This window comes from Sinohyriopsis cumingii, chromosome 17, assembly GCF_028554795.1.
Source record: "Sinohyriopsis cumingii isolate HCF-2022 chromosome 17, ASM2855479v2, whole genome shotgun sequence".
Taxonomy (NCBI): Eukaryota; Metazoa; Mollusca; class Bivalvia; order Unionida; family Unionidae; genus Sinohyriopsis; species Sinohyriopsis cumingii.
In genome coordinates, this window is record NC_142977.1 from 52,974,995 (window position 1) to 52,992,487 (window position 17,493).

The 17,493-nt window shown below is 35.0% G+C and overlaps 1 protein-coding gene across 4 annotated transcripts in view; it reads left to right on the forward strand.

Moving 5' to 3' along the window:
- LOC149778764 (serine/threonine-protein phosphatase 1 regulatory subunit 10-like) overlaps nt 1–17,493 on the forward strand; it is a 62,048-nt gene that overhangs the window by 22,885 nt on the left and 21,670 nt on the right. For all 4 annotated transcript variants that reach the window (XM_089939514.1, XM_089939516.1, XM_089939512.1 and 1 more), the window contains 8 exons: nt 2,562–2,659; nt 3,960–4,046; nt 5,868–6,052; nt 8,223–8,309; nt 8,880–9,254; nt 11,183–11,276; nt 15,804–16,000; nt 16,571–16,782. In XM_089939514.1, coding sequence (XP_089795640.1) covers nt 2,562–2,659; nt 3,960–4,046; nt 5,868–6,052; nt 8,223–8,309; nt 8,880–9,254; nt 11,183–11,276; nt 15,804–16,000; nt 16,571–16,782 — 1,335 coding nt within the window. The remainder of the gene's footprint in view (nt 1–2,561; nt 2,660–3,959; nt 4,047–5,867; nt 6,053–8,222; nt 8,310–8,879; nt 9,255–11,182; nt 11,277–15,803; nt 16,001–16,570; nt 16,783–17,493) is intronic.

The window sequence follows — 17,493 nt, forward strand, 5'->3', positions numbered from 1 at the left end:
ACCACATTAGGGATCTGTTTGTAAAGTTCAAGCTCATATCTCAGTATTTGACGTTTTCCCTGCCCCTCTATTCTTCTCAATAACAAACCTTTCAAAATTGACTGATTGATACAGTTGTACATATGACATAAAGGTAGTTTGTATGGGAGGGAGGCGGTGTATGTGCTGTATCGAAGGTCAAGGTTACAGCTGAATAATTTTTTACTTTCCTCTCCTGTATAATTTTATAGCCTTTTGAGATTAAAGAATGATGACCTTGATGTGGTATATGGGTGACCCAAATTTACTGAACTTGTTTGTTTTTATTTTAGTTTGCCTTTTGGGTTTTTTACATTTAACAACTATGGAATCCTAATTAAGCAGATTAATTTAACGTAGAGCTACAAAAATTTGAAGGCATTTTTGGGGGGGAAGATAAAAATATTTCTAGCCATTTTAGCAGTTTTACACGTGAGGACAGAGCTGAAAGTGCCTTCCCTGCAATGATTTTTTATAAATTCACAGATCCCCAAAACTTCATTAACAAGTTAAAGGGTTTTCTATACCCATGTATCCTACCCCATCCCCTGCATATTTTTTCTGTTGTCTTTAATGGGAATGACGACACGCAGTTTCTATGGGTAGAGAAAGCTCCTTATCACCTGAATGCCTATACAGGTATTGAGACTTGTCTAGGTGCTGTCAGTTAAGAGGTGCCATACGGGGAAAATTCAGGAAATTGTTCTATATCAAAATAAATGGAGGGATTCAAGAATCACCTCTTGCCTCCATCTTTGTGACAAGAACAAGCGGCTGCTGATGAAGGAGCAGGGCATCATTCTTGGAAGGATTATAGTTCAAATGAAAAAGGCTGACAAAAAAACTAGAATTAAATGTTAAGTATTCACATTGTTCAATGACTTAATACCAAACTTTTTTCTCCAAGCATATATTACCAATGCATCAAAAGGAAGTGCATAAATGGTAGTTTGTATTTTAAATTTAAATAAAAATTGATTTCACAATCCCATCCCAACAAAAGCAAATATAAACCCAGAATTGATATTAAATGGTATAATACTTTAAGTCGTAATAGTTTATGGAAAACTTGTAAGATCCTGAAATGTAATATTTTTGCATGTACAGAGCAAAATCCACACACACATACATTTATCCATGAAATAAATGGAAACTGCAAAAATGTAGAAAAAGGAAAACATTTACAAAGAAAAGAAGTCACTTGTGTATTTAAGTAATTACAATAATTGCTTGATAGTGCAAAATGATCCCACTAAAAATGTTCATCAAAAAATAATTCTACAATTCAATTCAATTCATTTAAACATTTCCTAAAATAAGCAAAAGGTACTGGATGTTTATTAAAATCTGAAAATCCAATAAAAGCCATTGACCATGGATGATCAGCCACATAATCTTGTACAAGCTGGTGATGGGATCAAACCCAGAACTACATGGATGCAACAGGAATGTATTTACCTCGTTGCCCTTGTCATTGGTATCCAAGGTGAAAAGCTGACACTGAACTTGTGAAAAGACATGGATTGAAAAACAAATGCATAAATTGTCTATCATGCACATGTAGTTCAGTATTAGGTCAGATTAAACGGCTTCAACTTTGAATACATTTAAATAATTTATATTGTAAGAATGTGATAAAAGTTGGCAAATGCACTCAGAATGAACAAAATAGGAATTCTTGTGGATACAAAGCTTAGCAATTTAATCAATTTTTCCCAAACTTTACAGAATAGGGAAACTACAGAAGTTAACAATAATTGTAATGAATTGTGCAACTAAGATGTTTTTTTAAATTTCCCTATATATATGTACATCATGCAAACAAAGACCTACATTTCACAAAACTCTGAGGTTGGGCAGGGCATTTATTGAACCTGCAAACCTTGAACTACAAGTACAGTGCTCTACCAACTGAGCTACCAAAGTTGTCGGAAATGAAGCCAAGTGCCTTGTGAATTTTTTTCAAACCTGGAGTGCAGTACCATTGTCAACACCAGACAGACTTGTGATTATGAATTGTGCACAAGAGAAGATTGCACACAAGCACATTAAAGTTTTATATTTTTCGAGACTTGATAAAAAATGGTGAGCATGGTTTAATAATCGAAGGGAGGGGATTTATACATGAATACAGTATGACGAAGTACATCCTGATAACATAGCGACTTCATGTTACAATAAATGGTTTTGGGCCGGTGCAAAAATACTCTTGAGGTTAATTGTGTTAAATGTGAAGCTGGGTCTTTTTGTGTCCTATGGAAAGATATAGTCTGAAAATCTTGAATAAAAAATTTGCTTAAACAAGGGACTATAATCCTGCACTTCGTGAGCTGTTGGTTGCTGGCATTATATGTCAAGATAGATGATGGTAATTTGCTATTATTTATATTGCTATTATTATTATTATTATACATTTGTATTAATTGCTTTAATTTCTAAAAATATATTGTATTACATATTATTTTTAGGGTGTTGATGTTATTGTATTATTTTTGGTCCAATTTCTAATATTAATGTTATTATAATTATCATTCTGTTTTCAGCATCCAGTCGATCCAGCACAGTTACTGAAGGCTCTTGGTCCACTCCTGGCTCAGAATGGTGCTATCAGAGGACCTATAGAAGCTGCCAGAATAGCTAGGTGAGATGGATGATCAAGGATTTAATGTATATCAGTATTATAACTAGATAGACGTCATTGAAATGGTCCATTTGTTACATGTACTTTCTTTCTTGTGATCCAAGAACAGTATTGATAGAAACTGCTTTTTACTAATATGTGACATGATTTTATATATATTGTTGGATACCATTTTTAATCTTGATGTAGCATCAAGGTCAATGTCACAATCACAAGAATGTTTTAAACAATAAAAAAGGACACCAGAAGTTTGTCCTTTATGGACAGGTGTCCTCTATATGCCATTGATGAGCATGTGTTCTTTATAATGATGTGTCCATTGAAAAGATCCATTGTTCATGTAATGCTGTAGTGTTCACAAATGTAAATAGCTTTACTGCCTGTAAGCATTTACAAAATCGGCAAATGTGTAAACGACCAGTTATTAGGCTCTCGGTAACTGCCAGTGCCAATTACTATACTTAAGCATCTCCACTTAAGATAACTATTTAGTATAATTTCTCTGTTTATACTTTTCTTATAGCAAATGTTACGGCACACATTGCACATGAAAAACTACATTATTTACCTTTGAAATACATGCCTGTTAATAGAAATTTGATTAATAACACTTTCAAGTTTGTAAGCCCACTGCATGGTTTTTTGGTCGCAGTAGATCCACAGAAACTACCTATGTGTGTGTGTTCAGGCTGTATTTCCAATTCCATTGTCAACATTTTTTTATTGTGTACATATATGAAGCAGTTAGAAACAACATCATGACGATCCTAAAGATATGTTACTAAAATAAACACATATTCCGATAAGACATGTCTAAAAAACGAATCCAGAAAAAAAGAGATAAAAGCGGACAGCAAATAAAATGAACACAAATAGAATGATGTATGGTATGCACATAAAAACTACCAGCTGTTCAGTAAGCTTGATGAGTAGAATGGGTGAAAGAGTTTTTAATTGTCTTAATTAAACATCATCATTTTTGGTTATTGTTAACCACATACATACTTAATTTTTTTAAATCATATTGCAGTCTTAGTTTTTGGACCAGAAAAGAAAAGACGATTTAATGTTATGATGTATCAGCACAGCCATTACTATCACATATTTGTTTACATTAAAAAGATTTGTTCTCTGTACTGAATTTTCTTTTCTTTTTTTTTTTTTTTTTTTGCATTCTTATCAGTATTGCTTGTAAAACTACTTGAAGTAATGCAGTCAATTCATTGCATGTATAGATTTCTAACTCCATGTTTAACAGTTACACTATAAAATAATTTTGTGCTTTGTTTCTCGACTTCAGTCTCATGAAAGATGCAAATAAGATTGTAAGTCGGTGTATATATGTCAACATCTTGAAAGCAACCCAGTCCAGTGACACATTGGAGAGGTAAGAAACATGGATATTATAATAAAAAAAAGCAATAAAATTGCTTTTGTACATCTTGTTTTCCTTCATCTGATGCCAAGACTACATTATAAGGTACCAGAGTAGCACAGTGGTTAGCTTGCCAGGCTTGAAACCAGAAGGGTGTAGGATTCAATTCTAACAGAGGATGAGCCCAGGTTGACTACCATGATCTGTAATTGGGCAATTCACTTTACTCCAATGACTCAGTACTAAATAACCCACTTATGTTGCATTGCTATAAAACACAAAACCAAAATTACATTTAACATAGCATTTTACTTCAGTTATGGTAATTAAAAAACGTTGTACATTCAATTCTATTCATGAGATACTAAGGACAGTTGGGAGGTACAAAAATTAATTGATGGCCTACTCAGATATGAAAGACACATCCACGTGTTGCAGTTTCTCAATATTCAGCATAAATTTCAAATTTTGCATGGCTTAACATGAATCATGTTGCTGGTTGTGAAATAAGCTCTGCACCATAATGTGCACATTGGGTATTTAGCTAGACTGGTTATACTGTTCCATATTACTAAGTTTACATTTAACTGTGCATTTAACAATAACCAGTCATGCTGTATTTCATTAGATATTTTGCAACATAATGAGGACTTTATTGTATTCACCCAAATTTGAATAAATCAAAGTTGTACCATTAAATGGAAATTGTCTCCCTTTCTTCATTCAGTCCACCATTACAACCAAATGAAATGAACTTTTCAATACTAAAGTCATCAACTTAGACAACATGACCTACAACTACTATTGTGAAAAGGGGCCCCAAGTGGTCTAAAGTGCTCTTCGTTACGGATCACTGCCATCTCACCTCCGTCTGCATGAGTTTGAGTCTCGGATTTGGCTAATGTGGGTATGTGAGAAAGCTTGCCAGTAGCTTCTCGTGGGTCGGTGGTTCTTTCCAGGGTTTTCCCCGAGTTCTTCCTCCGCCATTAATACTGGCCGCCATGTATAGCCTATCGCGTGCTGAAAAATGGCGTTAAACCCTACAACAACAACAACTATTGTGAAAACAATTTGAAAATCCAAATTTGTGTTCATCTTGCACAGGATAAAGACATTACTAGTAGGTAGAGGTGATTCTAAAATTATCTCACTGTAGCTAGATACAAGGGAAGTGATTGTCATTTGCATGTTGCTTTATGTTTGCTTAATGAAACAATTCAGGTTGCTATCCAAAACAGTTTAAGTGTGTGTGATTTGGGTTTTTAACGTAGCTTTTTAAAAAAATTCCGTCATATCGCTATGATTTTTATAGTGATGTCTAGCACTGGGGCATCATGCCTCAGACATGTAGCATAAAGTTCTACCCAGTCACATTATACTGACACCAGGCCAACAAGTCCTAACTCTAACCTCATAATGCTGAGTGCCAAGCGAGGCAGCTGTACCATTTTTGTAAGTCTTTGGTATGACCTGGGGGGGGGGTCTGGGATTGAACCCACTACCTAACAGCTTAAGTAAACAGTGCATCAGAAATAAAAACCACTGCAGCATACTCATTGACGCTCAAGCAAAACACCCCAAATATTTTTAATTTTGTGTAAAACTTGTTATTTATCTACATTCAAACATGACAATCTCTCACAAGCAGGCCATTGTAAACTTTAATTCGTTGTAAATCGAATGGTGGATAGTCAGACAAAATACTTGCAACACAAATGAGGAATTTTTAAAAAATGTTAATCTGTTTACAGTCATGATTATACATTGCTTGTGAAATTAAAGCAAGAATCATTTTCTATGTTAATAAGCATGTTACATTTATTTATTGTAAAGGTTTATGAGTGTTGGAGGCTGGGACACCCTCAATGCCTGGCTACAGGAGAGCAAGGATGATGAGAACTGGCCAGTCTTGGTGGAGATCTTGAAGGTCTATCAGAATCTGCCAGTCTCAGTCGACATCCTGAAGAAAAACAATGCTGCCAAAACAATAAAACAGTTGTGTAAATCAGATAATGATAGTAAGTACCAATGACTGTGTTCCTTTGTTTTTTTTGTCCATCAAATAATGGGAAAATTATACAGTTGGTGGAGTAGGAGCCAAGAAATTTTTTTTTAGCTCCTCTGATCATAAACCAGAAGAGCTTATGGATTGTCTGTTGTCCAGCAATTTTCCTTGGTCTTTTGTGTCACATGCTGCAAACAAGTCAAGGAGGGTGAGGAATGTTTGTCACTCTCTCGTGTATTCTTCTGCTCGGGTGTTAATATTGATGGCTGTCAGTGTTAGACATGGCTAAGTCACATGCATGTCAGTTGGGGGTTTACTTGGTCCTAAATGAAATTGGTGCCCATCAGAACTCTAATATGGTCACTACAGCAGCTAACATGAAAATCTTGTTATCGCTGAAGGATATCAAAGATGGTTTCAACACTCGGCAGTTAAAAGACAGAAATGGTCATTTCTTAAATTCCTGGAAATGTTTTAATGACCAGTAAAGCACCAGACCTATCGAGAGTCTCTTGCAAAGTCAAAGACGAAGCCTGATGGATGTTTCTTTTACAATTGCTAAGACTAATTTTTTAATTTTAAACCACAATAGATTGTTTTTCAGTGTTTTTTATCTTGTTGCCAGTAGAAATGAAAAGTTGAAGAGATGAGTACTTTTTGGGGATAGGTAATTAATGTAAACTTGAGAGTAGACTTTTATCTTGCATATAGTGTTTCTCATATTTTTTGTTGTTAGAATGTTATGGTCGTACAAACATGTATAGAGCAAGAACTGTTTTAGATTACAGATGAAATGATGTGAAAACGGTCCTTATCACAAAAATTATTTGCTCCAAGCCACCTAACACTTGTGAGATTGTGTAAGCATAGTTATTGAGATCATTGGAATTGATACCTAACAATTTATTTCAATACTAAAGGTTCCTTTTTCAAAATCAGTGAGATTTTGAAAATTGGTTTCAGTGGTATTTCAGTATGCTTTGACTTAGATCAGTTTGTTTACATGTACTATCCATCATTACAAAAAAAAATTCTTGTTTCTTTACATTAAGGGGTTGTCCATAAAGGACATCCATAGATAATACCTGTTTTCATACCCCACTCCACCCCTCTCCCCTTGTCTACTTGTGTCCACATATGGCTTACCTTACACACACACACACACACACCAGCTGCGGATGTCCCCATCTAGCATTATATGCTGCTCTATGGTCTGGCAGTGTAATAGCTGTTGATCTCAAAATACAATGCTCACTGATCTCATTACAACATGTAGCTCAAAACAAAGAAAAAAATAAACAGAAAATACTTTCTTTAAAAATAAAGTCTTTATTTAGGACATAGAACTAAAGTTTTCATCTCACAGAAAGCTAAATTCGATAGACTGTCAATGTCTTTCTCCACTTCAACAAACGTAGACTGTAGCCAGTCAGATAAGTTGCGAACAAATGGCAGACCAACATCACTGCTTTCAGTTGCGGAAGTTGATGATGCAGTTGACAGAATAGAGCTAAGAGATTTAGGCTCTGCAGCGCCAGCATCTGCCACTTCAGCTTGTGTGCTCACTGCTGCATGCCTGTGAATACAGGCATGATTGCATTTCGCAGCCGGAGATGGAAATGACAGGCCACACAATATCATTACAAAAAATACTAGCTTGCAGACATCCGCAAGGTCCTTTACACCTCCTCATCCCATCTTTGCGGACGTCCTTTATGGATGATCCCTTAGTGCTTGCATGCTCACCAATAACTCGAGTTCTTATTCAAAACAAACATAGACCCTTATCTGACATCACTTAATGGGACAGCAAATCAAGGTCTATATTGTTTGTTCTTCTGAATATTACTGCTAAATAAGCAGTAACTTCAATAGCATAGTGATCAGCTAACTGGATTCATAACCAAAACGGTGGGTGTTAAAATTCTAACATTTGATCATCCCAGCTTGGCTACTAGGGTGTGTCCTTGAGCATCACGTCAATTGCCTTGGCTCTAAATAAGCATTGGTTTTGTTCATCCACTATTTTTCTTGTTTTGTATTTGTGGATAATAATTCATGATCACTTCTAAATAGAATAAGATAGTTTTGTACATACAGGTTGGTTTTTTTCTAAAACAAAGGCTATACTTTTGTGGGGAAGTGTTGTTAAACGTTTCACTGAAATAGGTTTTCTCTTTCAGATGTGAAGACAGTTTCTGCAGATATTGTGGATGGGTGGATGAAGAAAATTAGACAGAAAAGCAATAATGATATAACACCTAGTAATGGTTAGTTTTGCCAAGTTATTCATAAATGTTTACTCCTTTGAAACATTCTAAACAGTTGATAATGAAAATAAAGATCAGTAGGTTACAGCAATTGTTACCAAATGGCCTGTCATGGGTGACCTACCAATATAACACCAAATGTTATGTCATTATAGTCCACAGTTTCAAGTTCAGACCCTTAGACATTCTTTGTGATGTGGCACAATGAAGCTTAACTTTTTTAAGAACTTTGTAATAAATTATTCTAAATGTTTATGCCTTGCAATAACTTTCCATCTGTACACGTCTTCTTAAAGGTGCCATTTAAATCAAAATGGAGGAGTATCATGTTCCATGAACACATTTCTAGTTTAAAAATGGAAAAACAACCTTGTGTTTTGATCAGGGAATTTTAATGGTGGTTTTATTGTTGTGCACGAGTCTAAAAGGTGGGATAAAATTAGTGTCACTTGTGAAATACAGGTTGTATGCATACATAAGCCATGTCAAAAAACTGAATGCCCATTGAATCCTTTAATTTTACATTTTAGTTTCCTTCACATTTTTCATTGCCTATTCATTTTCTTGCAGATAAAATTAAGAAGAAAAAGAAGGACAAGGAAAAAGAGAAAACCAAAGAAAAAAATAAAAATAAGGACCACAAACATCATTCAAATAAAAATTCTAAATCTGAGAAAGAGGAACAGAGGAAAGAAGATAATGAGGATGGAGATGAAAATGAAGAGGAGGAGACAGATACTAGTGAAAGTTCACATACTGAGATTTTAACTGTGACCCAATCAGAAGGGCTTAAATTGCATATAAAACTAGGCAGAACAGATAAAACTGAGTCAAGTAAGGGAGATAACTCTTCTAGTGGCTTTGCAGACCTAAATGATAAATTGGAACCAGAGAAAAAGAGAGCTTCCACTGTGAAAAGGCCACCTGTGAAATTCAGGTCAACAGGTGAGGATTTGATATAGTCAGTTGTTCTCTCTCATGTTATGGCTGTGCAGTACCTTTGTGCATAGATGAAAATTCAGAAAGTGGAAATATAAAATTTTCACTCTCTTTCTTTATGTGCATTAAGTTTGTGCTAATAAAAATAATAACACATTGTCCCTAGTACGTATAAAATTTTAGTAGCTGTAGAGCAACATTCCAAAACTCTTTAGTGGCAGTTTGAAAATTTAGGTTACCGAGCCATAAATGGTCACTTAGATTAGAGGTCTTGACCAAAAATTACCAAGACGGCCACATTTAATCATTTTCTGTTCATAATGACTGGCCTCAAATTTGCCAGTAAAGGGTCTTAGCCTTCGTTTATATCTGATGATAGTTTATATTAATAAAGTCTTAGCCATTCTATATTTGTCTCCATTAGCTAAGGTTGACTGCAGAGGCCATGTATTAGACTGGACAGTTGTGAACTGTAAGCCATACTAGTTACAGGTAAACATGGGGACTTAATATTGGAAACAACAGTCTCTCAATTGAAACAGGATTATGCTGTAAATTGTATCTGCTGAATACCTTTAGCATACTCTGTGGTATATACATGTAATAAGAATATATTTATGCATAATGTCAGGTTGACACATCATGATTATGAAGGTTGGCATAGGGCAACCAGCTGACGTTCACGTACCAGTTCTGAAGTGTTGTGACCATTTTCAGTTGCACATGGACTGCAGTAATATCTCATGTATTATGGACAATAATTTAAACAAGTTTCTACATTTACTTTCCTCCATAAATGTTGGCCATCTACAAAATGTTATTATTAATTAAGTTCATGTTCCATACAGAATCCAGTTTTTGTTGTTTATACTATTTCTTGACCACTCCGGTGACCTATTGGTTAGAGTGCCCACCCCGGTCAAGTCATACCAAAGACTTACAAAAATGGTACATACAGCTGCCTCACTTAGAGCTCAGCACTAGGAAGTTAGTGTTAGAACTGGTCATCATGGTGTCAGGATAATGTGCCACATCCATCATGCATCCACCATAATGCATCATATGTCAACGATTGTTTTGCTTTGAACATAGTCAAAAAAAACACTGGACCAGTCTCAACTTGATGGAGAACATTTTGGTACATGTATTTAAGTTGTATTCTTTTTTGTCTTAATTTCAAATTTGACCTTACGTTTTGTCTGAAATATACATATTTTAAGAATGTACTTGTGTAAGGGCTGTTCCATTTAAACATACATGGTACTAAGGGAAGGCATTTTTTTCAAAAATATATGCCAGGATATTTTGATTTCAGAGAGTTCATAGTAAAATGATAAGAAATTTCTAAATTGCATCTTCGGGTGAGTACCCCACTTGAAAAGAGCATTTCCTGGGTCCCATGTATGCTTTAATGAAACAGCCCTAACCATCCCTATTTATTTTATGTACAATTTACAGTGAAACTCTTGTTTTTTATCTTTTATATTTCTTGTTATCATTTGTTGGGATGGATTTATCTTCCTAAAGGTTTTGCACAATTCTTCTTTTGTATATTCTTCAAACTTCTCACCATCTAGCCACTCTGTGCTGTAGTACTGTTAAAAGCTTACTTCTCACCATCTAGCCACTTTTGTCCTGAGGTACTGTTAAAAGCTACTAAATCTCTACATACTGACATATAGCTATTTTTTGCTAACTTTGGTATAAAAAATTTACCCCACTTTTAATCCTACTTTTTCACAAAAAGTTGCAGGAAGACTGTTTTGATGGCCAGGGTAAGTAGAGCTTTCATGTTTAATTAATACATTTCTAGTTCATTGCAGCAGTGAAAATTGCTTGCAAGAAAATCTCAACAATAATACAATAACAGATCAGTCTATAATATATTGTTTTGTATTATTACGTGATCAAACCACATTAACATTTCCTTGTAGGTTTAATAGATGATGAAGGTTCTGCACCAGTACCACCAGCACCGATAAAAAAGAAAACTCTGTCTGAAAACAAACCCGTGCCAAAGAGAACAGGGTAAGTGGGTCCTTATTTTCCAAACTCTGTGTATATTCCCATATGTTACTGTTAATGAGAGGATATGTTAAAGTAACAAAAGTAGTAAATTAAACAAAACTTTCCAGGCATGTCTTTAGTTTATGCTGTTGAAGTGCAAATTATATATCATTCAGTAATACAGTAAAAACTGCTATGAGCAACCAGTTTTTTTTTTACCACAATCGTAATGCACGGATCGATTTTATTATATAAATGCTCTGTTATGAGCGACCACCTGCTGAATGCGACCAATGACCACGATGACTTGGCAAAATATGCATTTCATCATTGCTGTGAACGACCGCATCGCAAAAACGATAAACTCCACCGACCTTTATTTCACACCTGTAAAAATGACCGCTTATACCTAAATTGAAATTTTTTGTATCAAAAAAATAGGCTGGCGACCAATGGCTGAATTTTTTTTAGCTGTGCCTATAGTGTTTTATAAGTTCTGTCATAAACCAGACTAAAGTATATATAGATTATTTCCTAGTCTGGTTCCCTGCTTCGTATGCTACCTGTGTTGTTCTCTGCTATTCATATAGGGGTGAGCAATGCAGGGAGCATAAAAAGCATGGAACCAGACTAATTATTCCTGTACTTAGCCTGCTTCCTGACCTTATCGTCTGACCCGGCATCCCTATCAATGACTAGTGCGAGAACAACACCACTTACCTATATGTAATCAGTTGTTACAACGACTGCTTGATTAGTAATGATTGTTCTGATTTTTAAAAAAAAAGGAATATTTTTTAAAAAAGCATTGTTGCTACCGGTGATAGATGCTACAGTCCATAAACCAGGCTAATGTACATGTCACAAATTGCCCTTGTAGTGCCAAAGTTGATGTAATGGTTGCATATATTGTTTATAGAGTTAATCCATATTGCCTGGGGGTGAATAAGGTCATTGTCTATTAAACCAGCAAGAGAGAATCGTTCGCAGGAATCGATTGATAGTGTTCAGGACTTGTGATGCTTGTTGTATTTTCCCCTGATGTTAAGTGATTACATTCCAATCACAACGCCGTCGTCTTTTCAAGTTGGTGTGACCGGGTTACACACTCTGCTTAGAGTTAATCCCTGTATGTAATCTTTGAATGAAGCCATTGACTTTTCTCTCTGAGTAAATGGTTCTGTTTCTGGATGGTCTGCGTGGGTTCGAGTCTCGGATTTGGCTAATGTGGGTATGTGAGAAAGCTTGCCAGTAGCTTCTTGTGGGTTGGTGGTTCTTTCCGGGTTCTTCCTCCACCATTAATACTGGCTGCCATGTATAGCCTATCGTGTGCTGAAAAATGGCGTTAAACCCTACAACAACAAGAACTGTTTCTGGATGAGATAATTGTTTCTCTTTACTTCATTAATTGTTAGATATGCAATGCATATTATAGATTTTTCATATTTCCCCGTGCCCTGTCAAGACCGTCTTTACGTTTGATATTACAATTGAGCACTAATAATTTGAACACCTAGAACCTTAATAACAATGGACAAACCTCCAACTAGAAAAAGAGACAACTTTTAAGGCTGGAGAAAATAATTACTGTAACTGAAAGAAGTGACAGAAGAGCAGACCACTTGCAAAAAGCAGTTTAAACATTGGTAAAACAAATTTAGTTTGTTATAAAGGAAAACAATGAAATAGAAACGATTTCATATGTATAAATATGTGATCTTCAAATGTAAATGTGATTTCGTGTTTAATGATAGAATTATATCTTTATTGCTATATAATTTTGTTTTTAGATCTATACAATATTTTAGCAAGAACTATTTATAAAGAATAGAATATATTTACAGTGATTGTGGTTATTTTTCTTGAAATTGTTCTGAAACAGGACCATGGAAACTGGTCTTTTTCTACAAATCTGCTATGAGAGACTGCTTTTTGTTGGCAGAAGGGGCAGTCTCTCACAACAGGTTTTACTGTATTGTGATTTGGATTTTCTGAACATTTAATGTGTCTCCCTATTTTCAGTTGCTATGCACTGTTTTCATGCAATGTTAATTTTTGTTACTGGTCTTAATGACTATTTTTTAATCATGTCTGTGTAAAATATTTTTCCTGGATTCTTTTACTTGATGTTAGTGTCTCTTGCATTTTAAAGCTTTGAATGTGATTTAAAATGATTCATTTTCAGATTCACCCAAGAGAAACCAGCACTTGGCACTCTTGAGTACATTTCTGATATCCAATATGGCCTTGAGACTTTTAAGTTTGTGTCTTAATACAAAAATCTCAAACATAGGATTGTTCTAATACTGTGTATTGACAGTCCTGTAATAGAGGAGTTGTGGCATTAACATAGATGCCAACTCCTCTAATATGGCCAAAGCAGCTCAGAGAATTGGGCCATCCTTCCAAGAAAATTTTGAGCTCTGATGAAAACATGAAAAACATGTGATATTTCTGCCATTTGGCTTTTGGAGTATCATCAGGCAGATATCTTTTCTTCGCAATATGTTCGTCATTTAGGAAAATAACAGCCATGGAGAAGACAGAAACTCGTTAATTTTTTTATATGAATATTAATGAATTCCTGCATTTTCATTGGTAAAAATTACATCTTGCTTTTAGCTGTATTGTTTTTGTTCATTCATTATCTTCTTCTGTTTGAGTCTAGTAGCCATGAACTTGGCAAATTCCCATCTCTTAAGTTAGCATCAAAATGAAAAAAAGAAAGCATGAACAGAGATTTGGTAAGAAGTACACCAAAGAATTTACAGGCATGGCAAAATCTAGACATGGTGATGAGTTAGCATTTTGCATGTGGTGTAGGACCTGTCTTAATTTGGTTTGCATTGGATCAACAAATTTAGAGAGACACACTAAAACTTCAAACTACTACGAGTTAACCCTTCCATAACATTGACATGGACAATATGGAGACTGGCTGCCTCGTAATTCTGTATGATGCAGTGCTAAAGAAAAATGAAAGTGTCACATACCAAACACTAAATGCACAACTATAATTTACTTATAAGAAAAGCAATTCATGTGAAGGACAAATAAGTTGGTAGAACTTTTATTTTTCATTTAGGTTTTTAAATATTATAATGTCAAACATTCTGAGAGATGCACATGATTTCGTTCCATTTGCATTAACTCATTCGGCCCCAATCCCATCTGTATGCGTGATCCAGTTTCTGCATTCATTGGCTGATCCTGCCTATAGTCGTGGATTGTTTACTGCATTCAATGTCCGATCCCATCTCTAGGTGTGATGAATGTGTTAGATACAACGTATCTGATTGGTTAGAATTTTTTTGTTCTTCAAGAAATGAACAACTATTAAACCAATCAGAAATGATTTTACTTTCATTTGTGGAAATTTGAATTGTTCAGATGCCAAGGGTTACTGTTTGAGAGCAGTTTCACTACACGTTCTGTTCATGAAAATTGTAAATGATGGCGGAGGTAAGAGTGATTTTTGATGAGAGCAAAAATGAGTTTCTCGGATTTGATCTAAAAGAATATTGAGCAAGCTGAGGAAAGATATGTTCGGCAGTTGGATATTTTGCGAGATTTAGAGTCGGACATAGATGTTTCTGAGATTGAATCATCAGAAGATAAGGATGCTGACAGTGATGATGACAAGAGTTCTTGCAGATAAACGTTGCACATAATTTTGTAAATAGTGTATAAATATGTTGTGAAAGACGTGGACAAATAGGAAAAAAATTACATCACTGTAGACAAATTCATTTGAAATAAATGGTGAATATTTCGTTGATTTTAATGGGATATAAGAAGAGAAATTAAGGTAAGAGTGAATGCATGTGCACAATGTTTTCAGAATTTTTCAAACAGGTAAAAACTCTGGGGCAAAGCAGCAGAGATACTGATAACAGTTCTGTGGCTGAATGAGTTAATCAGGCAATCATCCAATTTAAGAGACACATAAAAAATGTTTTCTGTTCTTTTTGTGTCATCTCTGCCTGTGTATATACTGTTTAAATTTTGCTTTTCTATTTTTGTGAAGTTCAGTTGGTAAACAGATAGGTATGATGGTAAATAAAAATGAAAACAAAATGAAATGTCTAAAACAACCATTTTAGTTGGGGATTATTTTATATCCCCAAAATATAAACAAGTGCACCAGATTGCACCATTTTCTGACCCCCTCGTTTGATGTGCCTTTGCATGTATTTGTGGATCTGCCTCTAGGGTTGGCATTTCTGCATTAATGGTTGTTCTGTTGTTACAGCTCCAGTTTTGTCCATGCCACATCAGTGACTATGGTTATTTCCAAAGGTTAAATCATTATTATTTTCAAATCCACAAATAAAATACTTTTGACCAATCACTTTTATTTGACACTTTAAGTCTGAATTTTTTTTACAAAGTTCAGTTCTCAGTAACACTTTGTCACATGGATCATCAATCCAACAGAACCATTAATAGATGCTAATATTTGAGTTGTGTTGTTAATTTTACATTCACGAATTTTCACATGTAGGATTTATTGAGCATTTACTTTAGAATTTTGTTTTTCTTTTCCAGGTCTGAAACCAAAACTTCTGCTGAACCTCCAGAGAAGAAATCTCGCTTGCATGTCAATATTCCTAATTTGACAATCAATCCCACACCCGCCCCAAACACAGCTCCCACATCACCTTCGCCCTCACCTTCACCTTCACCTTCTCTATCACCAGGAGAGTTGCATGGCAGGATAAAGATAATACCCCCACGACCAAGACGTAAGTGGATAAATTACACTCCAAATTAATGACATTGAAGCAGTTTTGAGATAATGACTTGAAACTGTTACAAGTCCTTGATATAAATCATTTGCATTTACTGATTTGGAAAAAAACATAACTCATAATGCTTTCTTGCCACTTTTTTTGCTTGGGATACTTAATTTAGGATGTTATAGAGCATTCGGTTTATTAAGAGTAATGAATAAGATCTCTGCCTGAGGCTTTCTTTGGAAAAAACCAGCAAATCCTGGTTACATGTTGACCAGTTAGGTTAGCTGAATCAAGTGTAACTGCCTCAAGAGATCACCTAAGGAATCCAAAGAGTAATAGATCCTCAAGATGCATGTTCCTTTTGCACAGTTTTTTTTTTTAAAGTCTATAAAGTATTAAGTACAGAATAAAATTTTGTGGTCTTGGGACAGGTGGTGTCATAAAATATATCTTTTTACCTCAGGTTTAATGTATTTTATGGTTATTGCTTTCATTTTCGATTGTTCATTGACAGTTTAATTTTAAATAATTCCCTCGGAGTAAATTTAATATTTGGACATGTTTTACATCTTGCAGCAGTCCATGAGATTCAGGAGAGTTCAGGGTTCATGGACTCTCTGGCAAGGTCTGATAGAATGTATGGAACTATGAAGAAGAGGAAGAAAGGAGGAACAACACCACCAGTTTCAGCTCCCAACACAATAACAACTCCAACAAAACCAACATCACCAACATTACCCATATCACCCACCACTGCCACAGCCAAGTCACTCCCATCTGTCCCTTCAGTAAGTTTTGAAGATAAGTAGTCCAGGGATTATATTGGAATTTTATGTACAGTTATTGGTGTGATCTCACATTTTAGTTTCATCACTGTTCTTCTTGAAAGTTACAAAATGAAACAAAAGTCAGGTAAAGGTAAATATTACAGTTAAATGTCGTCACTTTCATTTGATGTATTGGTATCAAATAATGTAGGAAAATAATATGGGTTTAGCATGAATTGTCCAGTTCCAACTTTATGCATGACTTGTTCTGAATTGTTGCCATTGCTTTACACTGGGAGTACTCACAGCTTATTTCAGAGAGAAGAATGGTTGGCACATACTTAACAACCATTACGCTTTTGGCGTAATCATTACGCTTTTTTTTCACCAAATTACTCCTTACACGTAACTATTCGGCTTGCACGTTTTCAGTATATCCCCCTCAAAAAAAATTTGTTTTCTCATTTTTATTAACATCCCATTAATCCCACAGACCATATTCTAGAAATGACGGCTTCTTTGTAACTACAACATAAGAGTACGCTTGTCTGAAGACTTGCGTGCACTTTCCTAACAGTATTATGTTCTATTTATAGCATTTGCCCTACTTCAAGAAACATGCTGGTTTCTACTTTCAACTTTTGATCTCGGTTTCTATTTATAGCAGCTGTATGGCTTAGTATGGAGAGAACAGACTGGTTTTCTAACTTTTAATCTTTGCTCACAGATTCA